At 46.0% G+C, this 27,594-nt stretch overlaps 1 protein-coding gene and 24 non-coding genes across 25 annotated transcripts; 24 read left to right on the top strand and 1 right to left on the bottom strand.

Annotated features, from left to right (window-relative positions):
• Positions 1-151: 151 nt before the first annotated feature.
• Positions 152-268, top strand: LOC130378758 (5S ribosomal RNA). Its single transcript, XR_008894899.1, has one exon. It is a non-coding gene; the product is annotated as a 5S ribosomal RNA (ribosomal RNA).
• A 519-nt stretch (positions 269-787) lies between these two features.
• Positions 788-906, top strand: LOC130378734 (5S ribosomal RNA). Its single transcript, XR_008894876.1, has one exon. It is a non-coding gene; the product is annotated as a 5S ribosomal RNA (ribosomal RNA).
• Positions 907-1,425: 519 nt separating this feature from the next.
• On the top strand, positions 1,426-1,544 carry LOC130378733 (5S ribosomal RNA). The gene has a single exon (XR_008894875.1). It is a non-coding gene; the product is annotated as a 5S ribosomal RNA (ribosomal RNA).
• A 528-nt stretch (positions 1,545-2,072) lies between these two features.
• On the top strand, positions 2,073-2,191 carry LOC130378732 (5S ribosomal RNA). Its single transcript, XR_008894874.1, has one exon. It is a non-coding gene; the product is annotated as a 5S ribosomal RNA (ribosomal RNA).
• A 519-nt stretch (positions 2,192-2,710) lies between these two features.
• Positions 2,711-2,829, top strand: LOC130378731 (5S ribosomal RNA). Its single transcript, XR_008894873.1, has one exon. It is a non-coding gene; the product is annotated as a 5S ribosomal RNA (ribosomal RNA).
• A 528-nt stretch (positions 2,830-3,357) lies between these two features.
• On the top strand, positions 3,358-3,476 carry LOC130378729 (5S ribosomal RNA). Its single transcript, XR_008894872.1, has one exon. It is a non-coding gene; the product is annotated as a 5S ribosomal RNA (ribosomal RNA).
• Positions 3,477-4,005: 529 nt separating this feature from the next.
• Positions 4,006-4,124, top strand: LOC130378728 (5S ribosomal RNA). The gene has a single exon (XR_008894871.1). It is a non-coding gene; the product is annotated as a 5S ribosomal RNA (ribosomal RNA).
• Positions 4,125-4,652: 528 nt separating this feature from the next.
• On the top strand, positions 4,653-4,771 carry LOC130378726 (5S ribosomal RNA). Its single transcript, XR_008894869.1, has one exon. It is a non-coding gene; the product is annotated as a 5S ribosomal RNA (ribosomal RNA).
• A 518-nt stretch (positions 4,772-5,289) lies between these two features.
• LOC130378725 (5S ribosomal RNA) lies at positions 5,290-5,408 on the top strand. The gene has a single exon (XR_008894868.1). It is a non-coding gene; the product is annotated as a 5S ribosomal RNA (ribosomal RNA).
• A 519-nt stretch (positions 5,409-5,927) lies between these two features.
• Positions 5,928-6,046, top strand: LOC130378724 (5S ribosomal RNA). Its single transcript, XR_008894867.1, has one exon. It is a non-coding gene; the product is annotated as a 5S ribosomal RNA (ribosomal RNA).
• A 528-nt stretch (positions 6,047-6,574) lies between these two features.
• On the top strand, positions 6,575-6,693 carry LOC130378723 (5S ribosomal RNA). The gene has a single exon (XR_008894866.1). It is a non-coding gene; the product is annotated as a 5S ribosomal RNA (ribosomal RNA).
• A 518-nt stretch (positions 6,694-7,211) lies between these two features.
• LOC130378722 (5S ribosomal RNA) lies at positions 7,212-7,330 on the top strand. Its single transcript, XR_008894865.1, has one exon. It is a non-coding gene; the product is annotated as a 5S ribosomal RNA (ribosomal RNA).
• A 529-nt stretch (positions 7,331-7,859) lies between these two features.
• On the top strand, positions 7,860-7,978 carry LOC130378721 (5S ribosomal RNA). The gene has a single exon (XR_008894864.1). It is a non-coding gene; the product is annotated as a 5S ribosomal RNA (ribosomal RNA).
• Positions 7,979-8,507: 529 nt separating this feature from the next.
• LOC130378720 (5S ribosomal RNA) lies at positions 8,508-8,626 on the top strand. The gene has a single exon (XR_008894863.1). It is a non-coding gene; the product is annotated as a 5S ribosomal RNA (ribosomal RNA).
• Positions 8,627-9,155: 529 nt separating this feature from the next.
• LOC130378719 (5S ribosomal RNA) lies at positions 9,156-9,274 on the top strand. Its single transcript, XR_008894862.1, has one exon. It is a non-coding gene; the product is annotated as a 5S ribosomal RNA (ribosomal RNA).
• Positions 9,275-9,803: 529 nt separating this feature from the next.
• On the top strand, positions 9,804-9,922 carry LOC130378713 (5S ribosomal RNA). The gene has a single exon (XR_008894857.1). It is a non-coding gene; the product is annotated as a 5S ribosomal RNA (ribosomal RNA).
• Positions 9,923-10,451: 529 nt separating this feature from the next.
• On the top strand, positions 10,452-10,570 carry LOC130378706 (5S ribosomal RNA). The gene has a single exon (XR_008894851.1). It is a non-coding gene; the product is annotated as a 5S ribosomal RNA (ribosomal RNA).
• A 529-nt stretch (positions 10,571-11,099) lies between these two features.
• Positions 11,100-11,218, top strand: LOC130378763 (5S ribosomal RNA). The gene has a single exon (XR_008894902.1). It is a non-coding gene; the product is annotated as a 5S ribosomal RNA (ribosomal RNA).
• A 529-nt stretch (positions 11,219-11,747) lies between these two features.
• Positions 11,748-11,866, top strand: LOC130378751 (5S ribosomal RNA). The gene has a single exon (XR_008894892.1). It is a non-coding gene; the product is annotated as a 5S ribosomal RNA (ribosomal RNA).
• A 529-nt stretch (positions 11,867-12,395) lies between these two features.
• LOC130378739 (5S ribosomal RNA) lies at positions 12,396-12,514 on the top strand. Its single transcript, XR_008894881.1, has one exon. It is a non-coding gene; the product is annotated as a 5S ribosomal RNA (ribosomal RNA).
• Positions 12,515-13,043: 529 nt separating this feature from the next.
• Positions 13,044-13,162, top strand: LOC130378752 (5S ribosomal RNA). Its single transcript, XR_008894893.1, has one exon. It is a non-coding gene; the product is annotated as a 5S ribosomal RNA (ribosomal RNA).
• Positions 13,163-13,690: 528 nt separating this feature from the next.
• LOC130378747 (5S ribosomal RNA) lies at positions 13,691-13,810 on the top strand. The gene has a single exon (XR_008894888.1). It is a non-coding gene; the product is annotated as a 5S ribosomal RNA (ribosomal RNA).
• A 7,541-nt stretch (positions 13,811-21,351) lies between these two features.
• On the bottom strand, positions 21,352-23,020 carry LOC130378692 (uncharacterized; the record flags this gene model as incomplete). The annotated part of the gene is made up of 2 exons (XM_056585398.1): positions 21,678-23,020; positions 21,352-21,555 (listed from the first exon to the last, which is right to left on the bottom strand). Coding segments are annotated over exons 1-2 (1,464 nt in total), but the record flags the coding sequence as incomplete, so codon positions are not given.
• Positions 23,021-26,762: 3,742 nt separating this feature from the next.
• Positions 26,763-26,881, top strand: LOC130378740 (5S ribosomal RNA). The gene has a single exon (XR_008894882.1). It is a non-coding gene; the product is annotated as a 5S ribosomal RNA (ribosomal RNA).
• A 529-nt stretch (positions 26,882-27,410) lies between these two features.
• LOC130378736 (5S ribosomal RNA) lies at positions 27,411-27,529 on the top strand. Its single transcript, XR_008894878.1, has one exon. It is a non-coding gene; the product is annotated as a 5S ribosomal RNA (ribosomal RNA).
• The last annotated feature ends 65 nt before the right edge of the window (positions 27,530-27,594 follow it).

Here is a 27,594-nt window from a genome sequence, read left to right as displayed (position 1 = left end):
AGATGTCCCTGCTGGCGTATCTACTGAATCAATTACTGCCGTTTATATCTAACTAATGATTGTTTTTGTAAAAGTGTAACGTCGAGCCTCAGCAGCTTTCTCACTCCTTATGTGCTACTGTATAAAACCTGGTTTTGCGCCTGCACTAATTGCTTACGGCCATACCACCCTGAACACGCCCGATCTCGTCTGATCTCGGAAGCTAAGCAGGGTCGGGCCTGGTTAGTACTTGGATGGAGACCGCCTGGAATACCAGGTGCTGTAAGCTTTTTCTTTTTCAACTCGAGCTCATTGACTCCGTGGCGTACCGTGACCTGATGTTTACTGCCAACCGCTTTGGAGGATTTAAGCAACATACAAAACCTGACAACGTCTCTCAAAACTATTTTTGTGAAACATGAGGACAGTATAGTGATACTGCCAGCAGGGAGCACCAGAGAGCTGAACCGACAGTTGTACATTTCTTAAACTTTCACCAACACAAACACGCACGCTCACTTCAGATCATGGGAGGACGTCAAAAAATCACCACCCATTCTCTGACACTTTAAACCGTTAACCTTGGTTCAAACATTTAACATCACACGCACACGCAGTGTATTTCAGATAATTAATGAATTCAGATGTCACAATGATCGTTTACATGGATAAGGAGTCCTACTGAATCAATTACTGCCGTTATATCTAACTAATGATTGTTTTTGTAAAAGTGTAACGTCGAGCCTCAGCAGCTTTCTCACTCCTTATGTGCTACTGTATAAAACCTGGTTTTGCGCCTGCACTAATTGCTTACGGCCATACCACCCTGAACACGCCCGATCTCGTCTGATCTCGGAAGCTAAGCAGGGTCGGGCCTGGTTAGTACTTGGATGGGAGACCGCCTGGGAATACCAGGTGCTGTAAGCTTTTTCTTTTTCAACTCGAGCTCATTGACTCCGTGGCGTACCGTGACCTGATGTTTACTGCCAACCGCTTTGGAGGATTTAAGCAACATACAAAAACTGACAACGTCTCTCAAAACTATTTTTGTGAAACATGAGGACAGTATAGTGATACTGCCAGCAGGGAGCACCAGAGAGCTGAACCGACAGTTGTACATTTCTTAAACTTTCACCAACACAAACACGCACGCTCACTTCAGATCATGGGAGGACGTCAAAAAATCACCACCCATTCTCTGACACTTTAACCGTTAACCTTGGTTCAAACATTTAACATCACACGCACACGCAGTGTATTTCAGATAATTAATGAATTCAGATGTCACAATGATCGTTTACATGGATAAGGAGTCCTACTGAATCAATTACTGCCGTTTATATCTAACTAATGATTGTTTTTGTAAAAGTGTAACGTCGAGCCTCAGCAGCTTTCTCACTCCTTATGTGCTACTGTATAAAACCTGGTTTTGCGCCTGCACTAATTGCTTACGGCCATACCACCCTGAACACGCCCGATCTCGTCTGATCTCGGAAGCTAAGCAGGGTCGGGCCTGGTTAGTACTTGGATGGGAGACCGCCTGGGAATACCAGGTGCTGTAAGCTTTTCTTTTTCAACTCGAGCTCATTGACTCCGTGGCCTACCGTGGCGTACCGTGACCTGATGTTTACTGCCAACCGCTTTGGAGGATTTAAGCAACATACAAAAACTGACAACGTCTCTCAAAACTATTTTTGTGAAACATGAGGACAGTATAGTGATACTGCCAGCAGGGAGCACCAGAGAGCTGAACCGACAGTTGTACATTTCTTAAACTTTCACCAACACAAACACGCACGCTCACTTCAGATCATGGGAGGACGTCAAAAAATCACCACCCATTCTCTGACACTTTAACCGTTAACCTTGGTTCAAACATTTAACATCACACGCACACGCAGTGTATTTCAGATAATTAATGAATTCAGATGTCACAATGATCGTTTACATGGATAAGGAGTCCTACTGAATCAATTACTGCCGTTTATATCTAACTAATGATTGTTTTTGTAAAAGTGTAACGTCGAGCCTCAGCAGCTTTCTCACTCCTTATGTGCTACTGTATAAAACCTGGTTTTGCGCCTGCACTAATTGCTTACGGCCATACCACCCTGAACACGCCCGATCTCGTCTGATCTCGGAAGCTAAGCAGGGTCGGGCCTGGTTAGTACTTGGATGGGAGACCGCCTGGGAATACCAGGTGCTGTAAGCTTTTTCTTTTTCAACTCGAGCTCATTGACTCCGTGGCGTACCGTGACCTGATGTTTACTGCCAACCGCTTTGGAGGATTTAAGCAACATACAAAAACTGACAACGTCTCTCAAAACTATTTTTGTGAAACATGAGGACAGTATAGTGATACTGCCAGCAGGGAGCACCAGAGAGCTGAACCGACAGTTGTACATTTCTTAAACTTTCACCAACACAAACACGCACGCTCACTTCAGATCATGGGAGGACGTCAAAAAATCACCACCCATTCTCTGACACTTTAACCGTTAACCTTGGTTCAAACATTTAACATCACACGCACACGCAGTGTATTTCAGATAATTAATGAATTCAGATGTCACAATGATCGTTTACATGGATAAGGAGTCCTACTGAATCAATTACTGCCGTTTATATCTAACTAATGATTGTTTTTGTAAAAGTGTAACGTCGAGCCTCAGCAGCTTTCTCACTCCTTATGTGCTACTGTATAAAACCTGGTTTTGCGCCTGCACTAATTGCTTACGGCCATACCACCCTGAACACGCCCGATCTCGTCTGATCTCGGAAGCTAAGCAGGGTCGGGCCTGGTTAGTACTTGGATGGGAGACCGCCTGGGAATACCAGGTGCTGTAAGCTTTTTCTTTTTCAACTCGAGCTCATTGACTCCGTGGCCTACCGTGGCGTACCGTGACCTGATGTTTACTGCCAACCGCTTTGGAGGATTTAAGCAACATACAAAAACTGACAACGTCTCTCAAAACTATTTTTGTGAAACATGAGGACAGTATAGTGATACTGCCAGCAGGGAGCACCAGAGAGCTGAACCGACAGTTGTACATTTCTTAAACTTTCACCAACACAAACACGCACGCTCACTTCAGATCATGGGAGGACGTCAAAAAATCACCACCCATTCTCTGACACTTTAACCGTTAACCTTGGTTCAAACATTTAACATCACACGCACACGCAGTGTATTTCAGATAATTAATGAATTCAGATGTCACAATGATCGTTTACATGGATAAGGAGTCCTACTGAATCAATTACTGCCGTTTATATCTAACTAATGATTGTTTTTGTAAAGTGTAACGTCGAGCCTCAGCAGCTTTCTCACTCCTTATGTGCTACTGTATAAAACCTGGTTTTGCGCCTGCACTAATTGCTTACGGCCATACCACCCTGAACACGCCCGATCTCGTCTGATCTCGGAAGCTAAGCAGGGTCGGGCCTGGTTAGTACTTGGATGGGAGACCGCCTGGGAATACCAGGTGCTGTAAGCTTTTTCTTTTTCAACTCGAGCTCATTGACTCCGTGGCCTACCGTGGCGTACCGTGACCTGATGTTTACTGCCAACCGCTTTGGAGGATTTAAGCAACATACAAAAACTGACAACGTCTCTCAAAACTATTTTTGTGAAACATGAGGACAGTATAGTGATACTGCCAGCAGGGAGCACCAGAGAGCTGAACCGACAGTTGTACATTTCTTAAACTTTCACCAACACAAACACGCACGCTCACTTCAGATCATGGGAGGACGTCAAAAAATCACCACCCATTCTCTGACACTTTAACCGTTAACCTTGGTTCAAACATTTAACATCACACGCACACGCAGTGTATTTCAGATAATTAATGAATTCAGATGTCACAATGATCGTTTACATGGATAAGGAGTCCTACTGAATCAATTACTGCCGTTTATATCTAACTAATGATTGTTTTTGTAAAAGTGTAACGTCGAGCCTCAGCAGCTTTCTCACTCCTTATGTGCTACTGTATAAAACCTGGTTTTGCGCCTGCACTAATTGCTTACGGCCATACCACCCTGAACACGCCCGATCTCGTCTGATCTCGGAAGCTAAGCAGGGTCGGGCCTGGTTAGTACTTGGATGGGAGACCGCCTGGGAATACCAGGTGCTGTAAGCTTTTTCTTTTTCAACTCGAGCTCATTGACTCCGTGGCCTACCGTGGCGTACCGTGACCTGATGTTTACTGCCAACCGCTTTGGAGGATTTAAGCAACATACAAAAACTGACAACGTCTCTCAAAACTATTTTTGTGAAACATGAGGACAGTATAGTGATACTGCCAGCAGGGAGCACCAGAGAGCTGAACCGACAGTTGTACATTTCTTAAACTTTCACCAACACAAACACGCACGCTCACTTCAGATCATGGGAGGACGTCAAAAAATCACCACCCATTCTCTGACACTTTAACCGTTAACCTTGGTTCAAACATTTAACATCACACGCACACGCAGTGTATTTCAGATAATTAATGAATTCAGATGTCACAATGATCGTTTACATGGATAAGGAGTCCTACTGAATCAATTACTGCCGTTATATCTAACTAATGATTGTTTTTGTAAAAGTGTAACGTCGAGCCTCAGCAGCTTTCTCACTCCTTATGTGCTACTGTATAAAACCTGGTTTTGCGCCTGCACTAATTGCTTACGGCCATACCACCCTGAACACGCCCGATCTCGTCTGATCTCGGAAGCTAAGCAGGGTCGGGCCTGGTTAGTACTTGGATGGGAGACCGCCTGGGAATACCAGGTGCTGTAAGCTTTTCTTTTTCAACTCGAGCTCATTGACTCCGTGGCGTACCGTGACCTGATGTTTACTGCCAACCGCTTTGGAGGATTTAAGCAACATACAAAAACTGACAACGTCTCTCAAAACTATTTTTGTGAAACATGAGGACAGTATAGTGATACTGCCAGCAGGGAGCACCAGAGAGCTGAACCGACAGTTGTACATTTCTTAAACTTTCACCAACACAAACACGCACGCTCACTTCAGATCATGGGAGGACGTCAAAAAATCACCACCCATTCTCTGACACTTTAACCGTTAACCTTGGTTCAAACATTTAACATCACACGCACACGCAGTGTATTTCAGATAATTAATGAATTCAGATGTCACAATGATCGTTTACATGGATAAGGAGTCCTACTGAATCAATTACTGCCGTTTATATCTAACTAATGATTGTTTTTGTAAAAGTGTAACGTCGAGCCTCAGCAGCTTTCTCACTCCTTATGTGCTACTGTATAAAACCTGGTTTTGCGCCTGCACTAATTGCTTACGGCCATACCACCCTGAACACGCCCGATCTCGTCTGATCTCGGAAGCTAAGCAGGGTCGGGCCTGGTTAGTACTTGGATGGGAGACCGCCTGGGAATACCAGGTGCTGTAAGCTTTTTCTTTTTCAACTCGAGCTCATTGACTCCGTGGCGTACCGTGACCTGATGTTTACTGCCAACCGCTTTGGAGGATTTAAGCAACATACAAAAACTGACAACGTCTCTCAAAACTATTTTTGTGAAACATGAGGACAGTATAGTGATACTGCCAGCAGGGAGCACCAGAGAGCTGAACCGACAGTTGTACATTTCTTAAACTTTCACCAACACAAACACGCACGCTCACTTCAGATCATGGGAGGACGTCAAAAAATCACCACCCATTCTCTGACACTTTAACCGTTAACCTTGGTTCAAACATTTAACATCACACGCACACGCAGTGTATTTCAGATAATTAATGAATTCAGATGTCACAATGATCGTTTACATGGATAAGGAGTCCTACTGAATCAATTACTGCCGTTTATATCTAACTAATGATTGTTTTTGTAAAAGTGTAACGTCGAGCCTCAGCAGCTTTCTCACTCCTTATGTGCTACTGTATAAAACCTGGTTTTGCGCCTGCACTAATTGCTTACGGCCATACCACCCTGAACACGCCCGATCTCGTCTGATCTCGGAAGCTAAGCAGGGTCGGGCCTGGTTAGTACTTGGATGGGAGACCGCCTGGGAATACCAGGTGCTGTAAGCTTTTTCTTTTTCAACTCGAGCTCATTGACTCCGTGGCCTACCGTGGCGTACCGTGACCTGATGTTTACTGCCAACCGCTTTGGAGGATTTAAGCAACATACAAAAACTGACAACGTCTCTCAAAACTATTTTTGTGAAACATGAGGACAGTATAGTGATACTGCCAGCAGGGAGCACCAGAGAGCTGAACCGACAGTTGTACATTTCTTAAACTTTCACCAACACAAACACGCACGCTCACTTCAGATCATGGGAGGACGTCAAAAAATCACCACCCATTCTCTGACACTTTAACCGTTAACCTTGGTTCAAACATTTAACATCACACGCACACGCAGTGTATTTCAGATAATTAATGAATTCAGATGTCACAATGATCGTTTACATGGATAAGGAGTCCTACTGAATCAATTACTGCCGTTTATATCTAACTAATGATTGTTTTTGTAAAGTGTAACGTCGAGCCTCAGCAGCTTTCTCACTCCTTATGTGCTACTGTATAAAACCTGGTTTTGCGCCTGCACTAATTGCTTACGGCCATACCACCCTGAACACGCCCGATCTCGTCTGATCTCGGAAGCTAAGCAGGGTCGGGCCTGGTTAGTACTTGGATGGGAGACCGCCTGGGAATACCAGGTGCTGTAAGCTTTTTCTTTTTCAACTCGAGCTCATTGACTCCGTGGCGTACCGTGACCTGATGTTTACTGCCAACCGCTTTGGAGGATTTAAGCAACATACAAAAACTGACAACGTCTCTCAAAACTATTTTTGTGAAACATGAGGACAGTATAGTGATACTGCCAGCAGGGAGCACCAGAGAGCTGAACCGACAGTTGTACATTTCTTAAACTTCACCAACACAAACACGCACGCTCACTTCAGATCATGGGAGGACGTCAAAAAATCACCACCCATTCTCTGACACTTTAACCGTTAACCTTGGTTCAAACATTTAACATCACACGCACACGCAGTGTATTTCAGATAATTAATGAATTCAGATGTCACAATGATCGTTTACATGGATAAGGAGTCCTACTGAATCAATTACTGCCGTTTATATCTAACTAATGATTGTTTTTGTAAAAGTGTAACGTCGAGCCTCAGCAGCTTTCTCACTCCTTATGTGCTACTGTATAAAACCTGGTTTTGCGCCTGCACTAATTGCTTACGGCCATACCACCCTGAACACGCCCGATCTCGTCTGATCTCGGAAGCTAAGCAGGGTCGGGCCTGGTTAGTACTTGGATGGGAGACCGCCTGGGAATACCAGGTGCTGTAAGCTTTTTCTTTTTCAACTCGAGCTCATTGACTCCGTGGCCTACCGTGGCGTACCGTGACCTGATGTTTACTGCCAACCGCTTTGGAGGATTTAAGCAACATACAAAAACTGACAACGTCTCTCAAAACTATTTTTGTGAAACATGAGGACAGTATAGTGATACTGCCAGCAGGGAGCACCAGAGAGCTGAACCGACAGTTGTACATTTCTTAAACTTTCACCAACACAAACACGCACGCTCACTTCAGATCATGGGAGGACGTCAAAAAATCACCACCCATTCTCTGACACTTTAACCGTTAACCTTGGTTCAAACATTTAACATCACACGCACACGCAGTGTATTTCAGATAATTAATGAATTCAGATGTCACAATGATCGTTTACATGGATAAGGAGTCCTACTGAATCAATTACTGCCGTTTATATCTAACTAATGATTGTTTTTGTAAAAGTGTAACGTCGAGCCTCAGCAGCTTTCTCACTCCTTATGTGCTACTGTATAAAACCTGGTTTTGCGCCTGCACTAATTGCTTACGGCCATACCACCCTGAACACGCCCGATCTCGTCTGATCTCGGAAGCTAAGCAGGGTCGGGCCTGGTTAGTACTTGGATGGGAGACCGCCTGGGAATACCAGGTGCTGTAAGCTTTTTCTTTTTCAACTCGAGCTCATTGACTCCGTGGCCTACCGTGGCGTACCGTGACCTGATGTTTACTGCCAACCGCTTTGGAGGATTTAAGCAACATACAAAAACTGACAACGTCTCTCAAAACTATTTTTGTGAAACATGAGGACAGTATAGTGATACTGCCAGCAGGGAGCACCAGAGAGCTGAACCGACAGTTGTACATTTCTTAAACTTTCACCAACACAAACACGCACGCTCACTTCAGATCATGGGAGGACGTCAAAAAATCACCACCCATTCTCTGACACTTTAACCGTTAACCTTGGTTCAAACATTTAACATCACACGCACACGCAGTGTATTTCAGATAATTAATGAATTCAGATGTCACAATGATCGTTTACATGGATAAGGAGTCCTACTGAATCAATTACTGCCGTTTATATCTAACTAATGATTGTTTTTGTAAAAGTGTAACGTCGAGCCTCAGCAGCTTTCTCACTCCTTATGTGCTACTGTATAAAACCTGGTTTTGCGCCTGCACTAATTGCTTACGGCCATACCACCCTGAACACGCCCGATCTCGTCTGATCTCGGAAGCTAAGCAGGGTCGGGCCTGGTTAGTACTTGGATGGGAGACCGCCTGGGAATACCAGGTGCTGTAAGCTTTTTCTTTTTCAACTCGAGCTCATTGCCTCCGTGGCCTACCGTGGCGTACCGTGACCTGATGTTTACTGCCAACCGCTTTGGAGGATTTAAGCAACATACAAAAACTGACAACGTCTCTCAAAACTATTTTTGTGAAACATGAGGACAGTATAGTGATACTGCCAGCAGGGAGCACCAGAGAGCTGAACCGACAGTTGTACATTTCTTAAACTTTCACCAACACAAACACGCACGCTCACTTCAGATCATGGGAGGACGTCAAAAAATCACCACCCATTCTCTGACACTTTAACCGTTAACCTTGGTTCAAACATTTAACATCACACGCACACGCAGTGTATTTCAGATAATTAATGAATTCAGATGTCACAATGATCGTTTACATGGATAAGGAGTCCTACTGAATCAATTACTGCCGTTTATATCTAACTAATGATTGTTTTTGTAAAAGTGTAACGTCGAGCCTCAGCAGCTTTCTCACTCCTTATGTGCTACTGTATAAAACCTGGTTTTGCGCCTGCACTAATTGCTTACGGCCATACCACCCTGAACACGCCCGATCTCGTCTGATCTCGGAAGCTAAGCAGGGTCGGGCCTGGTTAGTACTTGGATGGGAGACCGCCTGGGAATACCAGGTGCTGTAAGCTTTTTCTTTTTCAACTCGAGCTCATTGACTCCGTGGCCTACCGTGGCGTACCGTGACCTGATGTTTACTGCCAACCGCTTTGGAGGATTTAAGCAACATACAAAAACTGACAACGTCTCTCAAAACTATTTTTGTGAAACATGAGGACAGTATAGTGATACTGCCAGCAGGGAGCACCAGAGAGCTGAACCGACAGTTGTACATTTCTTAAACTTTCACCAACACAAACACGCACGCTCACTTCAGATCATGGGAGGACGTCAAAAAATCACCACCCATTCTCTGACACTTTAACCGTTAACCTTGGTTCAAACATTTAACATCACACGCACACGCAGTGTATTTCAGATAATTAATGAATTCAGATGTCACAATGATCGTTTACATGGATAAGGAGTCCTACTGAATCAATTACTGCCGTTTATATCTAACTAATGATTGTTTTTGTAAAAGTGTAACGTCGAGCCTCAGCAGCTTTCTCACTCCTTATGTGCTACTGTATAAAACCTGGTTTTGCGCCTGCACTAATTGCTTACGGCCATACCACCCTGAACACGCCCGATCTCGTCTGATCTCGGAAGCTAAGCAGGGTCGGGCCTGGTTAGTACTTGGATGGGAGACCGCCTGGGAATACCAGGTGCTGTAAGCTTTTTCTTTTTCAACTCGAGCTCATTGACTCCGTGGCCTACCGTGGCGTACCGTGACCTGATGTTTACTGCCAACCGCTTTGGAGGATTTAAGCAACATACAAAAACTGACAACGTCTCTCAAAACTATTTTTGTGAAACATGAGGACAGTATAGTGATACTGCCAGCAGGGAGCACCAGAGAGCTGAACCGACAGTTGTACATTTCTTAAACTTTCACCAACACAAACACGCACGCTCACTTCAGATCATGGGAGGACGTCAAAAAATCACCACCCATTCTCTGACACTTTAACCGTTAACCTTGGTTCAAACATTTAACATCACACGCACACGCAGTGTATTTCAGATAATTAATGAATTCAGATGTCACAATGATCGTTTACATGGATAAGGAGTCCTACTGAATCAATTACTGCCGTTTATATCTAACTAATGATTGTTTTTGTAAAAGTGTAACGTCGAGCCTCAGCAGCTTTCTCACTCCTTATGTGCTACTGTATAAAACCTGGTTTTGCGCCTGCACTAATTGCTTACGGCCATACCACCCTGAACACGCCCGATCTCGTCTGATCTCGGAAGCTAAGCAGGGTCGGGCCTGGTTAGTACTTGGATGGGAGACCGCCTGGGAATACCAGGTGCTGTAAGCTTTTTCTTTTTCAACTCGAGCTCATTGACTCCGTGGCCTACCGTGGCGTACCGTGACCTGATGTTTACTGCCAACCGCTTTGGAGGATTTAAGCAACATACAAAAACTGACAACGTCTCTCAAAACTATTTTTGTGAAACATGAGGACAGTATAGTGATACTGCCAGCAGGGAGCACCAGAGAGCTGAACCGACAGTTGTACATTTCTTAAACTTTCACCAACACAAACACGCACGCTCACTTCAGATCATGGGAGGACGTCAAAAAATCACCACCCATTCTCTGACACTTTAACCGTTAACCTTGGTTCAAACATTTAACATCACACGCACACGCAGTGTATTTCAGATAATTAATGAATTCAGATGTCACAATGATCGTTTACATGGATAAGGAGTCCTACTGAATCAATTACTGCCGTTTATATCTAACTAATGATTGTTTTTGTAAGAGTGTAACGTCGAGCCTCAGCAGCTTTCTCACTCCTTATGTGCTACTGTATAAAACCTGGTTTTGCGCCTGCACTAATTGCTTACGGCCATACCACCCTGAACACGCCCGATCTCGTCTGATCTCGGAAGCTAAGCAGGGTCGGGCCTGGTTAGTACTTGGATGGGAGACCGCCTGGGAATACCAGGTGCTGTAAGCTTTTTCTTTTTCAACTCGAGCTCATTGACTCCGTGGCCTACCGTGGCGTACCGTGACCTGATGTTTACTGCCAACCGCTTTGGAGGATTTAAGCAACATACAAAAACTGACAACGTCTCTCAAAACTGTTTTTGTGAAACATGAGGACAGTATAGTGATACTGCCAGCAGGGAGCACCAGAGAGCTGAACCGACAGTTGTACATTTCTTAAACTTTCACCAACACAAACACGCACGCTCACTTCAGATCATGGGAGGACGTCAAAAAATCACCACCCATTCTCTGACACTTTAACCGTTAACCTTGGTTCAAACATTTAACATCACACGCACACGCAGTGTATTTCAGATAATTAATGAATTCAGATGTCACAATGATCGTTTACATGGATAAGGAGTCCTACTGAATCAATTACTGCCGTTTATATCTAACTAATGATTGTTTTTGTAAAAGTGTAACGTCGAGCCTCAGCAGCTTTCTCACTCCTTATGTGCTACTGTATAAAACCTGGTTTTGCGCCTGCACTAATTGCTTACGGCCATACCACCCTGAACACGCCCGATCTCGTCTGATCTCGGAAGCTAAGCAGGGTCGGGCCTGGTTAGTACTTGGATGGGAGACCGCCTGGGAATACCAGGTGCTGTAAGCTTTTTCTTTTTCAACTCGAGCTCATTGACTCCGTGGCCTACCGTGGCGTACCGTGACCTGATGTTTACTGCCAACCGCTTTGGAGGATTTAAGCAACATACAAAAACTGACAACGTCTCTCAAAACTATTTTTGTGAAACATGAGGACAGTATAGTGATACTGCCAGCAGGGAGCACCAGAGAGCTGAACCGACAGTTGTACATTTCTTAAACTTTCACCAACACAAACACGCACGCTCACTTCAGATCATGGGAGGACGTCAAAAAATCACCACCCATTCTCTGACACTTTAACCGTTAACCTTGGTTCAAACATTTAACATCACACGCACACGCAGTGTATTTCAGATAATTAATGAATTCAGATGTCACAATGATCGTTTACATGGATAAGGAGTCCTACTGAATCAATTACTGCCGTTTATATCTAACTAATGATTGTTTTTGTAAAAGTGTAACGTCGAGCCTCAGCAGCTTTCTCACTCCTTATGTGCTACTGTATAAAACCTGGTTTTGCGCCTGCACTAATTGCTTACGGCCATACCACCCTGAACACGCCCGATCTCGTCTGATCTCGGAAGCTAAGCAGGGTCGGGCCTGGTTAGTACTTGGATGGGAGACCGCCTGGGAATACCAGGTGCTGTAAGCTTTTTCTTTTTCAACTCGAGCTCATTGCCTCCGTGGCCTACCGTGGCGTACCGTGACCTGATGTTTACTGCCAACCGCTTTGGAGGATTTAAGCAACATACAAAAACTGACAACGTCTCTCAAAACTATTTTTGTGAAACATGAGGACAGTATAGTGATACTGCCAGCAGGGAGCACCAGAGAGCTGAACCGACAGTTGTACATTTCTTAAACTTTCACCAACACAAACACGCACGCTCACTTCAGATCATGGGAGGACGTCAAAAAATCACCACCCATTCTCTGACACTTTAACCGTTAACCTTGGTTCAAACATTTAACATCACACGCACACGCAGTGTATTTCAGATAATTAATGAATTCAGATGTCACAATGATCGTTTACATGGATAAGGAGTCCTACTGAATCAATTACTGCCGTTTATATCTAACTAATGATTGTTTTTGTAAAAGTGTAACGTCAAGCCTCAGCAGCTTTCTCACTCCTTATGTGCTACTGTATAAAACCTGGTTTTGCGCCTGCACTAATTGCTTACGGCCATACCACCCTGAACACGCCTGATCTCGTCTGATCTCGGAAGCTAAGCAGGGTCGGCCCTGGTTAGTACTTGGATGGGAGACCGCCTGGGAATACCAGGTGCTGTAAGCATTTTCTTTTCAACTCGAGCTCATTGACTCCGTGGCCTACCGTGCGTACCGTGACCTGATGTTTACTGCCAACCGCTTTGGAGGATTTAAGCAACATACAAAAACTGACAACGTCTCTCAAAACTATTTTTGTGAAACATGAGGACAGTATAGTGATACTGCCAGCAGGGAGCACCAGAGAGCTGAAACCGACAGTTGTACATTTCTTAAACTTTCACCAACACAAACACGCACGCTCACTTCAGATCATGGGAGGACGTCAAAAAATCACCACCCATTCTCTGACACTTTAACCGTTAACCTTGGTTCAAACATTTAACATCACACGCACACGCAGTGTATTTCAGATAATTAATGAATTCAGATGTCACAATGATCGTTTACATGGATAAGGAGTCCTACTGAATCAATTACTGCCGTTTATATCTAACTAATGATTGTTTTTGTAAAAGTGTAACGTCGAGCCTCAGCAGCTTTCTCACTCCTTATGTGCTACTGTATAAAACCTGGTTTTGCGCCTGCACTAATTGCTTACGGCCATACCACACTGAACACACCCGATCTCGTTCTGATCTCGGAAGCTAAGCAAGGTCGGGCCTGGTTAGTACTTGGATGGGAGACCGCCTGGGAATACCAGGTGCTGTAAGCTTTTTCTTTTTCAACTCGAGCTCATTGACTCCGTGGCGTACCGTGACCTGATGTTTACTGCCAACCGCTTTGGAGGATTTAAGCAACATACAAAACTGACAACGTCTCTCAAAACTATTTTTGTGAAACATGAGGACAGTATAGTGATACTGCCAGCAGGGAGCACCAGAGAGCTGAACCGACAGTTGTACATTTCTTAAACTTTCACCAACACAAACACGCACGCTCACTTCAGATCATGGGAGGACGTCAAAAATCACCACCCATTCTCTGACACTTTAACCGTTAACCTTGGTTCAAACATTTAACATCACACGCACACGCAGTGTATTTCAGATAATTAATGAATTCAGATGTCACAATGATCGTTTACATGGATAAGGAGTCCTACTGAATCAATTACTGCCGTTTATATCTAACTAATGATTGTTTTTGTAAGAGTGTAACGTCGAGCCTCAGCAGCTTTCTCACTCCTTATGTGCTACTGTATAAAACCTGGTTTTGCGCCTGCACTAATTGCTTACGGCCATACCACCCTGACGCCCCCTACAGTGTCCGGAGTACGTAGTGTTTTTTTTTGGACAGCCGCATGTAAATTGTTTGTTCTGGTGGAGAGAATTTTGGAGTGTTGCTATCTGGTCTAACAACCAGTTATTTTGTGTTTTTTTTCGTCCCCCGCAGTCATAGACTGTTGGGGGATCGCCCTGAGTTATTATTTATATACTTTTCCAGTCGTTTTTGTTTGTTTGCAACGGTGGAGGCGAGAATGATCCGGGGCCTAGCTTCGGCGAAGCCACCGGGCGAAATGAGTGCCGGCGGGCAGCGAGCTGGAGGGACGGTGAATGGAGCAGGACTTGAGGTGGAGGAGGACGGAAAAGCTGGCGGGTTGCGAGGAGGAAGGAGTGTTGCGGAGGAGTCGGGAGGAGAAAGGAGAGAAGGAGAGAGCGGGGGAGATGGGAACGGCAAGGCGGCTGGAGGCGGGCAAGAGCAGGTGGCTGGTGGAGAAACAGTGGACGGGATTAAGAAGGTAGAGCGCATGTATGAGAGGAGGCTCACGGTTTTGCGTGGAGCAGTGCGGGGACGTTATACCCTTAGGAGAATTAATGAAGGCTATGGCGGTCGTGTGCGGAGAAATCAGGGCCTGTAGGGTGCTGGCCCTCGGGAAGCTGGAGGTGACGGTGTGCGGAGAGAGGGGGAAGGACCGTCTGCTCGATGGGTTTAAAATACACAACACTAGGATATTGCCAGAGAACTATGTAATGACGAGCTGGTGGTTTCCTTTCTTACCCTGCCATCATACTTTTCTGATGCGGAAATCCTGGATAAACTAGTGGGTGGGGAGTCCGGGCGCTTTCGTCCATCAAGAGGAGGATGTGGCCGGGCACAAATATTGCCGATGGTACAAGGATTGTACGGGTCAAATTTAATGAGCTCGTGCAATCCTTGCCATATTCCACTAAATTCAATACCGCAACGGGTGTTGAATACTTTAGAGTAATCCACGACCGCCAGATGAAGGTTTGTAGGAGCTGTATGCAGCCGGGCAACATCCTGCGTGAGTGCCCGGATTTTACCTGTCATAATTGCGGATGCCAGGGCCACTACGCTCGGGAGTGTGCCACTGGGGTGGCAAAGTGTCTGACATGCCGGAGGAGAGAGAGAGACGTATATGCCCGGTGGAGAAGGAGGCGGAGGAGGACGGCGGCGAGCTGGATGGTGACGAACCGGGGGCGCCGGATGACGGTGGTGGTGAGGACGAGCAGGAGGGCATGGGCGCGAGCATGGACCGGGACGGTGCCTCTGGGGGGGAGGAATTCCCCACGTTGCTGGAGGAGGAGCTCACCTCGGGCCAGCCTGCGGACCTGAGGGGAGAGCGGAGCGAGGGCCCTGCCGCGGCGGCAGGGAGACAGGAGCGTGAGAGGCAGAGGTGAAAGACGGGAAGGGGTAGAATGTTTGGGGATGGGACGGGGAAAACTGTACTTAAAATGACTTGGGGCAATGATGAGGTGGGTGAGAGTGGGGATTTTGTGGATAATACTGTGAGGGAGGGGAGCTCGGGGAGTGATATGGACATGGAGGAGCTAAGGGAGGCGAAAAAAAGGATGTCCGCAAAGCAAAAGACGGAGGGGAGTGGGAAGAAGAATAAGAATTGTTAATTTTTTTTGATGAAGGTTATTGTGCTAGCTGGCTCTTTTTCGTTGGTTTTTCCTTATTTTATTTTTTATTATTTATGGCTTTGGTTATTTTTTCCCTGAATGCGAACGGTATGAGAACTGAATATAAAAGAAATGCCATATTGGACATAAGAGCTGATATTTTGTGTTTACAGGAAACTAGGTGGGATGACAACCTACTGAATAGGAGTAGAAAGCAGTGGAAAGGCCAGATTTATTTTTCTGAAGGGACTCCCAGGGCCAGGGGAGTGGCAATATGTTTAATAGTGCTAAAATAACGGGGATAATTTAGTTCATAGAGATTTAGAGGGGAGGTGTTAGTTGTTGATTGTGTTTATGAGGGGAGGGAACTTAGAATAATTAATTTACATGCACCCAATGGGGGAGAAGGAGAGGAGGGTTTTTTTGGCTGGTTTAAATGTGTGGTGCAACCCTAACTGTATGATTGTGGGGGGTTTTAATGTTATTTTGACTCGGTCTGATTTGTCGAGTAACAATACGTTTAAAGGGGACAGCACTAGGCAAACCCTTAGGGACTTGATGGAGAACTATCAATTGGTAGACATATGGAGAGTCCTACACCCGTGGAAAAAGGTTTTTTCAAGGAGGCAACTTGTTGCTAATACTCTGAACAGAGTAGGATTGACTTTGTGTTGGTACAAAGTGGTAATGTTAAATTAATTAAGAGTGTGGAATACATCAATAATACCTGGAGTGACCACGCGGGGATTAGGTTAGAGGTGGGAGGGAGGGGAGGGAGTGTCAACCAGAGGCCTTGGTGCTTTAATGCCAGCTTTTTGGGAGATGCTGTGTTTATGAAGAGCATGTTTTTTTTTTTGAAGAGAACGATGGATGAATGGAATGATGATGCGAATATGAGTGTGTGGTGGGAGAGTGTGAAAATAAGAATTAAAACAAATGTGTCAGGTATGGTATAGAAAAAAGGAAAAGGGAAAATGCAGAGGAGGTTCATTTGAGAAAACAACTAAATGAGGAAATTAAACTGTTAGATGAGGAGGGTAATATATGTACGGAAAAATATGTGGATTTAAAAGAAAAATTGAGTGCCTTAGAGGTAGCGAAGTGTAGAGGGGCTGCTATTAGAAGCAGGATACAATATATGTACGAAGGGGAAAGGAGCACAGCCTTTTTCCTGGGTTTGGAAAAACAAAAACAAAATAAAACGGAGATAAAGGAGGTATTAGATAATGGTGGTCAAATAATAACTGATAAGGAAGAGATATTAAAAGTTCTCCCATAAAGACTCGATCACCGATAAGTATGAACAGGATTTATTTAAATAACGACATGGGAATATTTTGCATGGTGAATCTTTGGCATGAGCCCCGTCACTGATCCAGGATAACGTGCGGACTCGGCGTATCCTGCCAGGACTAGCAGGGGCGGAGCCTTCCCCTGGACAAGTAGACTGGGCCGACCTGGTGGTGGTGGGGTGGATGGAGGTGCGTTGAACGAAGACCTGAGCAGCAAGACATATGTTAGACTACTCTTTATAGAGCAGGTGTAGGCAGGTGATTGGTAGCTGGTGATTGGCGGCCAGCCGCGCGTGATTTGAGTCCTCATGGTAGAACTACCAGCAAGCTTAACATTTCTCCCATAAAGACTCGATCACCGATAAGTATGAACAGGATTTATTTAAATAACGACATGGGAATATTTTGCATGGTGAATCTTTGGCATGAGCCCCGTCACTGATCCAGGATAACGTGCGGACTCAGCGTATCCTGCCAGGACTAGCAGGGGCGGAGCCTTCCCCAAAAGAGAGGACGTAGGCCTACGCCGGAAGTAGCTGAGATACCTCGGCATGTCCTGCCGGGACTGGCAGGGGCGGAGCCGACCCCAAAAATAGAATATCGAAAGGGGGTAATGAGACCATACATACCCGCGTAGAAGAAGTGGACAAGGATCTATACTGCTTCTGGAAGATAAAAGGCATACCCAATATACGACATATTAAGAGTCAATCATACGTACCGTAAAACGATAAGCTTAAAAACCGTCAGCGAGATCGATGAATCACGTAAAAGCAGTTGACTTAAAATACCTCAGCGAGATCAATTAAAATTTAGAGCACTCTGCAGCTGTTACGCAGCGAGCCACGAGTGCTTTCGTGCTGTACCAACTGCCGTGGTCGATTCACTCTCCGGGGTCGCTGCGTGACCTGAGTGCTTTCGCGGTGAACCACCGACGTGGTCAACGAACTCACGAGTGCCCTTGATGTGCCACCGACGTGGTCACGCACTCACCGGTGTTGTTGCAGCAAGTATTGTGAACTTTCATGTTGAACACCGACGTGGTCAACGAAATCACGAGTGCCCTTGATGTGCCACCGACGTGGTCACGCACTCACCGGTGTTGCTGCAGCAAATATTGTGTACTTCCGTGTTGAACACCGACGTGTTCAATGAACTCCGAGTGCCCTGCACTTGAGTGTTTGATATTATGCCACCGACGTGGTAATTAAATTTGCATGTGCCCGAGTTGTGCCCACCGACGTGGTCAACGCACTACCAGGGTTGCTGCAGCGAACGTGGAGTTCTGAGTTGTACCGCACCGACGTGCGCAACGAACTCACGAGTGCTTGGTTGTTCCCACCGACGTGGGCAACGCACTCACCGGGGTTGCTTGCAGTCAAACCATGAGTATTAGATAACGTGCCACCGACGTGGTCATACTCACGAGTGCCCGAGTTGTTCCCACCGACGTGAGCAACGCACTCACCGGGGTTGCCGCTGCAACCTTGAGTTTTATTTTCCTATGAACGCCACTGACGTGACAGCGAACTCAAGAGTGTTTTCTAGATGATCCACCGACGTGGTCACACTCGCCGGGGTTGCTGCAGGTTAACCTGAGTTATGACACCGAATTTTGCTTTATGAATTTAGTACCCGATAACCACCACCACCAGTAGTTTGCAAATAATGTTGCTTTTAGCAACGAAAATAATGACAAAATATCATCACGAACCTTTATCGCGTGAAAAAAAAACGGGACGCAACAGGCATGCTGGGCGTGTGACAATAACTATAGTTAAATACATAGTGCAATACATTTCGATAACACTAGAAAGAATATAGGCGTATCTAAAACGAATAGACTAAAATAACAGCTTGACACTAAGACTAGAATAACCCTGGAATGAAAACAGGCCGCCAGAAACAGCTATAGTTGAAAACGTGTTAAACACTGCCTTGACCGACGTTAGAGAGCATCGTGTGCGCTTGATGGAAGAACCTTGAATTCGACCGGATGTAGGATTCGTAGGCTGTGGAAGACCACCTTCCCAGCCGTTTGATAGACGCGTCCGGCAACCCTTGTTCAGCGGCTGTAGTTGCCGCTCCAATCCGGAAGGAGTGGCCAGTGTAGAGGGGAGAAGGTAGGCCACACCCTTCTACCACCTTCGCGAGATGGACTCTAAACCACTCTTTATCATTGGCCGGCCGTTAGGCAAAATAAACAGAGGTGATTCGGAGGCGTGCATTGCCGGAGCTTGAGGTAAAGGAGCATGGAAGCGTAAGGGCAGAGAGAGTTGTTGATTCTTGAGATGATAATAGTAGCACCTGCCCCTAGGCTATCGCTTTTGGACCGTTTTAAGAAGATGGAAAAATGCCTTGCAGAGAAGGTGACATCAGCAAAAGCCAGGCCCCGTGTAGGGGAAAAAGTCTGAGTAGGAGACGTATATTCCCCTGGACGCATGAACCCGTAGAATGCTGTGAGAAACACTGTCTCGAGTAATGTGTTAAAATAAGGATGGAATTTCCCAGCTCTAAGAGCGCACACTAATCTGTTCAATATATCGAGTTGTGATAGGAGAGCGTTTGTCTGGTACTTTTGGCACCGATTTATACATGCCCTTCAATAAGAGACGGATTGCGGGAGCCGAAAATAGACTAGGAGAGCCAGGATCTTGGCATCTAGCATAAAATTGAATACCAGCTATATTCCCCCGAATCGTAGACAATTTATGTCTATGAGATTCGAAGCAGTGGACGATAAAAGCGCAGACAATAGATACCGACACTGGAAGAACTGAAACGTGCATGGAAATGCAAAATAAATTAAACAGGGACCACGCGTAGCTATAAGCTTTGAGAGTAGATGGCGCTAGAGCTTTTGCCATAAAAACACTCGCGGAGTCTAGCAACGAATTTAGCCTATTGCCTAATCCAGCCGGAGTTCGTGGAAGGGTGGGCTGATTATTGGGTCCGTATTCGCTGCGGGGCATAGACGTCTGAATTCCTGGAAACGGAAACGAGAGAGAGAATCAGCAAGGACTATTATGGTGACCAGGTATATGCTCAGCATTAATGATGAAATTGAGAGTGACGGACTGCCATGTGAGACGTCTGAGCATGGACATGATAGTGGGGCATGCAGATCGCTTTTTATTAATGATAGCCACCACTGCTTCGTTATCGCAAAACATGGTGATACGTTTACGCCGCCATGCTTGGCCCCACAGAACGCTAGCTGCCACAATAGGGTAGAGCTCGAACAACGCAGACGACTCTGACCCGAAGGCGAATGTGCGGAATTCGACCGGCCATCTCCCAGCGAACCATTGGCCTTGGAAGAAACCCCCAAACCCGACCGAGGGGGCCGCATCAGTGAATAGTTCGAGAGAATCAGATGATTCAGGCGTGTCGTTATAGAAGAAGGAAATTCCGTTCCAGTTAGCGATGAGGAACGACCAGAATTTGAGATCGGACCTGCAGCCTTCGTTGAGGTGTATCACGTCGTTCAGTTTTGGGACCGAATGTGCCAGATCTAGGAGGCGAGAGATGAACGAGCGCCCTTGTGGTATAATACGCATAGCGAAATTGAGGTGGAATGGCAACCTACATATGTTTAGCATAATCCAGCATAGGGCCTCAGATAGCAAATTGAAGAGGTGGGGGCTGCTCCTACACCCGAATGTTAGTCTAACTGCGAAATAGAATTTAGACTGCCATTTCACACCGAACAACGGCCAATCGGACCGATGAATGGGCATTATTTTAAAGCATCTGTAATGTCGGCTTTAGCGAGCCAAACTCCCTGGCCTGCGATTTTTATCAACGCGATGGCGTGGTCGATAGTGGCATAGTACAACGAGAATGGTTCTGGTGGGATACATTCGTTAACGCTAGCGAAAGAGTCAGAGTGAGGAGAAGACATATCAAAAATAAGACGTTTTTTCCCTGAATATCTCCGGGTAGCAACGCCGAGAGAATTTATTCTAAAGAAAGAAAAGGGGGGAGAACTAAATGGGCCGATAACATAATTTTAACACTATTTCTGGTTCTGCCAGAGCTGACTGGAGATTTTTTGCCACATATTTAGTGGACAATGGAGAAAGGACTCCCACCCGGAACCCCTGTGAAAGGCCTGTGATGAGATGGTCTACAAAACCGGAGTCGGGGTGCGATGAGAGGAATGATGAAAGAGAAGCAATGTTAATTGGGGTAGATGGGTGAGATTTTAAAATCTCTTGGAGGGATGGCCCCTCCCTTGAATTGCCGGCCTTTGGCGGCGGGGGCAGGTAGTTTTCGGGTGCGGGTCCCTGCAAAAGCTGCAAATGTGGGAGAATTTACATTGATAGTAAGAACAGACAGATTCATTAAAATTATTACAGATAGGCCTCCCATTGAAAGAAACGACAGCCCGTCCGAGACGATCGCACGGTGGTCTTACGTTAACGTCACTATGGACGAGTGGCGTTTTAGGGGCATAGACGGGGGCGGTAGTAGCGGTCTTGGGGCATAGCACCGTTGTGTGCCCGTGGGAACTGCAGATAGCGCAAGAAATTGACTGATGGCCACCGAAGTGGTGGAGCAGAAGCTCGGTGTCCGTAGTGGACCAATCAATCCTCACATTAAGCATGGAGATCCATTGGGCCGACTTGGCAGAAAATGCTTTATGATATTCATAAAATAACGTTCCGGCGTAGCGCTGGTTGAGGTCGGCGATAATAGCGAGGTAAGCGTCAAGTTCTGCCCTCCTATCCGGATAAACTTGGCACATAATGTCTCTGTAAATCCCGAATGTAATGACGAACTCGCCAAAAGAGAGATTACGCGTAAGTCTAGGGTCTGACGTTTTCAGAAGAACGGACACGTCACCGCAATCAACCCATTGACGCTCTATGGCGGGGGAGGGTAACAGTAACGCCGCGAGATTAACGTCTCTGCCCTGGATTATATTATTTTTTGTGGTCTGAGAAACCGTAGCCGCGGCGGGCGTAATAAAGCTCCTACCCTGGAGCTGGACTGGTAGAGCAGTAGCGAGCGAATACGCGAAAGGGGCTACCGCGGGGGCTGCAGTAGCCGTGGTACCCGAGCACGTGCCGGGAGCATAGCCTATGGAGCCGGATGGTAGCTGGAAGGAAAAAGGCGCCGTGGCGATGAACGACGGCGGGTTGAGGGCCTGGACCCGTCCGGGAATGCGGCCTGGTGTTTCAACAGCATCCATCCTGGCGCCGAGGCTTTGGACCGACTCGGCGAGGGTGTGTAGAACCTGGCGAAGGTCCGCGTCGGGGATTTGTTGGGGGTGGTGATGAGGATCCCGTGGAACGAAATTACCGGCTTTCCGCGCTCGCTTGGCCGGGCCGGAGGTAGTAAGCCGACCAGCGCGCTTTTTGCCGGGTTTTGTAGTCGTCGCAGCAGCGGAGCCAGCGGCGGCGGCATCCGGAGTGAACGTTGGGGAGAGTTGAGCGTGGAGATGTTCCCCCAGCGCTGTGTCGGCAAGCTGCAGGGCATCCGCCCGCGACAAGCCGACTTCCACTGGGACGCCTTCTTGGGTCAGGAGTTCCAGCAGTTTTTTGGTTGGCCAAGACGCCCAAGAAGCCGATTTTAATTGGATTCGCGAACTCCTACGTGATACGGCAGGAGATGGAGGAAAAGCGTCCTCATCGAAATCCGACATTACGGCCTCTGGGTATGTATTAAACGACATGGTACTATGCGACGAGATTTAGCGAATCGAAAGCACAGTAAGCAGCTCATGCGTTGAACGAAGACCTGAGCAGCAAGACATATGTTAGACTACTCTTTATAGAGCAGGTGTAGGCAGGTGATTGGTAGCTGGTGATTGGCGGCCAGCCGCGAGTGATTTGAGTCCTCATGGTAGAACTACCAGCAAGCTTAACATTAGTTAGGGATTATTATGAGTGTTTATTTAAAAAAGATGCATGTGATGAGGATAGTGTGGGAGAGGCCCTAGAGGCACTGGAGAGGACTTTAAGTAGGGAGGATAGTGCTTGGTGCGATTGTGAATTTTCTGTGCAAGAGATTTATAGTGCTATTGATGGACTAAACAAGAATAAGAGCCCGGGGAGTGATGGTCTGACAGCCGAGTTTTACGTCGGCTTTAAGGGAATTCTGGCTCCGGTGGTTGAAAAACTCTGCAAGTATGTGGAGAAAACCGGCTGGCTCCCGGAGAGTATGGGATTAGGCATAATTACGATTTTTTATAAAAATAAGGGTGATAACAAAAATCTTGATAACTATAGGCCAATCAGTCTACTCAACACTGACTATAAAATTATTGCTAAGATACTTGCGAATAGAATGAGGGAGGTAATAGGCTCAGTAATAGGTCCAACTCAAGCGTATAGCATTCCGGGGAGGGACATTGGGGATTCGATATTAACAATAAAACAGGTAGTTAGAGATATGGAAGGGGAGGGAGGATTGTGGCTGGGGATTGATTTAAACAAAGCGTTTGATAGGGTGGATCAGGATTTTTTGGGGAGGGTACTGGAGAAACTTGGATTTGGGACTAAATTAAGGGGGTGGGTGGGATTGCTCTATGGGGGGGCTAAGAGTAAAATTAAGTGTAACGGTGCTCTGACTGACTCTTTCGATGTCAAGAGGTCAGTGAGGCAGGGCTGCCCAATGTCAGCACTGCTCTATAGCATGGTGGCGGAGCCGTTGGCGGCTTTAATTTTGAATGACAAAAGAGTGTGTGGAATAGGTAAGGGAAAAAATTAGTTTAATGCAGTATGCGGATGATATTAATGTAATGGTAAAAAGTGAGAGTGATGTGGATATAGTGTTGAAACATATAGAAACGTATGAGAGAGCTTCAGGAGCAAAAATTAATATAGAGAAATCTGAAATAATGGGGATGGGTAGGAACAAAGACCTAGATAACAAATGGGGATTCAAAGTAGTGGAGAATCAAAGAAAAGTGCTCGGAGTGTATGTTGGTAGTGATGAGAATGAATGCGATGATTTGACGTGGAAGGATGTTATTGGGCGTATGCAAAAGACCCTGAGTATGTGGAGGGCTAGGGGTCTGCTGTTGAGGGGAAGGGTGGCCGTCACCAATGCTCTAGTGTTGTCGCAGGTGAATCATGCCTTGAGCACTTGTGCGCTTCCGACTTGGGCTGAGCAGAAGATTGCCAAAGTCGTTAGAGACTTTATTTGGAGGAGCAAAGCAGCCAGTATAGCGCATAGAACGCTGATAAGGGTCAATGATCAGGGTGGGCTAGGATTGATGGACGTACTCGCAAAAAGAACTGCGTTACGAACTAAATTGATAGGCAAATTTAGGGATGCAAGTCGGGAGGCGGCCTGGAAGGGCCACTTCAGCCAGTGGCTGAGCACATTTGGTCTCTTAAGTGATGACAATTTGTTGCAGACGCAGAACGCAGCGGCATATGCACATCTGCCGCGGTTCTTCCAGGAGGTGCTCAACGCGTGGTTCCTGCTGTTTGATAAGACTACACTCGTATGCGAGTCAAGAGCGTCTGTGATGAGGCTACCTTTCCTCTCCAGCCCATATTTTAAACAGGGGGGCGGAGGGGTCAACAAGAGCGTGGCTCTTGAGAGGGCGGGGCTGAAGCGGGTGGGAGATCTAGTCGACAGGGGAGGGAGATGGGATAAAGAAAGAGTGATTAGGATAATGAGAGAGAAGGGGATAACATATAGGAGGGGAGTGATTGTGAAAGTGTTGGAGAGAGTGGAAGAGTGTGTGATGAGTGAATGGGGGGACGGGTTTAGAAATAAGGGGAGGGTTGGGCAGGATGATGCGGTGGGAATCTTCCTGTGCCTGGGGGGGGAGTCACACGCCATTACTGATGTCAAGACAAAGATTTGGTACAAGCATGCATTGACACATAGAGTGCAAAAACCCACATGTGAGAGTAAATGGGCAGACACATATCCGGACATTACACCCAACATTTTGTGGAAGTACATTAACATACCGCACACACCGCATGCAATATTTGATCTTGATTTCAAGATAAGGCACAGGAGGATTTTCACATGCATCATCCTGCACCAAATGCACAGGGGAGTGTATGGGAGGACGTGTATGGTGTGTGAAAGTGGGGATGAAGACGTGAATCACATTTTTGTGTATTGTTGCGAGCTAGTGGAATTCTGGGGAAAAATCAAGGGGCTGCTGGGAGGGTGCAGTGTGGGAGACTGCTGGGTGGAACGGGGGTGGGAATTGTCTGTACTCTTGGGAGTGAGTAGGAAATATAGAAATTGGAAAATGATCAATATGATCTTTGGATTTGCAAGGAGGGCGATTTTTAACAGGCGCAATTTTGCGCTGTATGAAAGGAGAAAGTTGGATGCATGGAGGCTGTTTGTGAATGAATGGAAAAGACACTTACGAATGCTGTATGTTGTGGACGAGGCTTTGTTTGTGAGTATGTTTGTAGAGAGTGCGGGAGTATGTGGTGTGAATGAGAATGGAATTGTATGGATGACTGAGCAGGGCACCGTTTGGGGTTGATTTGGGTGGTTTAAAGGGGGTGGCATAATTTTGGAGGTGGGAGAGCGAGGGAGTTTTGTGTGGGATTTTGGTTTTGTGTGTTTTTTTCGAATGAGGGGTGGTTTAATTTTGTGGGTAAATGTTCGAGGTTAAAAATTCTGGGTTTGGGCTGTTCGGTTTGTGCTTTGGGACTGAGGGGCGGTTTAATTTCGAGGGTAAGTGTATTTGGGAAAAGATACTGTTTTTGCTGTGTGGTTCTTATTTTTAATTTAAAAGAGAAAGTGTGTTTAGTTAATTGTTTGTGCGGTTTGTGGTTTAATTTGTGGGACAGTTTTTCATTTACTTTTATTTGATATATGTATAAATGAATGCGTAATTGTATAAAATTGAATATATTTTTGATAATAAAAAAGATTTAAAAAAAACACGCCCGATCTCGTCTGATCTCGGAAGCTAAGCAGGGTCGGGCCTGGTTAGTACTTGGATGGGAGACCGCCTGGGAATACCAGGTGCTGTAAGCTTTTTCTTTTTCAACTCGAGCTCATTGACTCCGTGGCCTACCGTGGCGTACCGTGACCTGATGTTTACTGCCAACCGCTTTGGAGGATTTAAGCAACATACAAAAACTGACAACGTCTCTCAAAACTATTTTTGTGAAACATGAGGACAGTATAGTGATACTGCCAGCAGGGAGCACCAGAGAGCTGAACCGACAGTTGTACATTTCTTAAACTTTCACCAACACAAACACGCACGCTCACTTCAGATCATGGGAGGACGTCAAAAAATCACCACCCATTCTCTGACACTTTAACCGTTAACCTTGGTTCAAACATTTAACATCACACGCACACGCAGTGTATTTCAGATAATTAATGAATTCAGATGTCACAATGATCGTTTACATGGATAAGGAGTCCTACTGAATCAATTACTGCCGTTTATATCTAACTAATGATTGTTTTTGTAAAAGTGTAATGTCGAGCCTCAGCAGCTTTCTCACTCCTTATGTGCTACTGTATAAAACCTGGTTTTGCGCCTACACTAATTGCTTATGGCCATACCACCCTGAACACGCCCGATCTCGTCTGATCTCGGAAGCTAAGCAGGGTCGGGCCTGTTTAGTACTTGGATGGGAGACCGCCTGGGAATACCAGGTGCTGTAAGCTTTTTCTTTTTCAACTCGAGCTCATTGCCTCCGTGGCCTACCGTGGCGTACCGTGACCTGATGTTTACTGCCAACCGCATTGGAGGATTTAAGCAACATACAAAATCTGACAACGTCTCTCAAAACTATTTTTGTGAAACATGAGGACAGTATAGTGATACTGCCAGCAGGGAGCACCAGAGAGCTGAACCGACAGTTGTACATTTCTTAAAATTTCACCAACACAAACACGCACGCTCACTTCAGATCATGGGAGGACGTCAAAAAATCACCACCCATTCTCTGACACTTTAACCGTTAACCTTGGTTCAAACATTTAACATCACACGCACACGCAGTGTATTTCAGATAATTAATGAATTCAGATGTCACAATGATCGTTTACATGGATAAGGAGTCCTACTGAATCAATTACTGCCGTTTATATCTAACTAATGATTGTTTTTGTAAAAGTGTAACGTCGAGCCTCAGCAGCTTTCTCACTCCTTATGTGCTACTGTATAAAACCTGGTTTTGCGCCTGCACTAATTGCTTACGGCCATACCACCCTGAACACGCCCGATCTCGTCTGATCTCGGAAGCTAAGCAGGGTCGGGCCTGGTTAGTACTTGGATGGGAGACCGTCTGGGAATACCAGGTGCTGTAAGCTTTTTCTTTTTCAACTCGAGCTCATTGACTCCGTGGCCTACCGTGGCGTACCGTGACCTGATGTTT

Source organism: Gadus chalcogrammus, unplaced genomic scaffold (genome assembly GCF_026213295.1).
Source record: "Gadus chalcogrammus isolate NIFS_2021 unplaced genomic scaffold, NIFS_Gcha_1.0 GACHA100, whole genome shotgun sequence".
In the NCBI taxonomy this organism is placed as follows: Eukaryota; Metazoa; Chordata; class Actinopteri; order Gadiformes; family Gadidae; genus Gadus; species Gadus chalcogrammus.
This window is presented reverse-complemented; position numbering and strand designations above follow the sequence as displayed.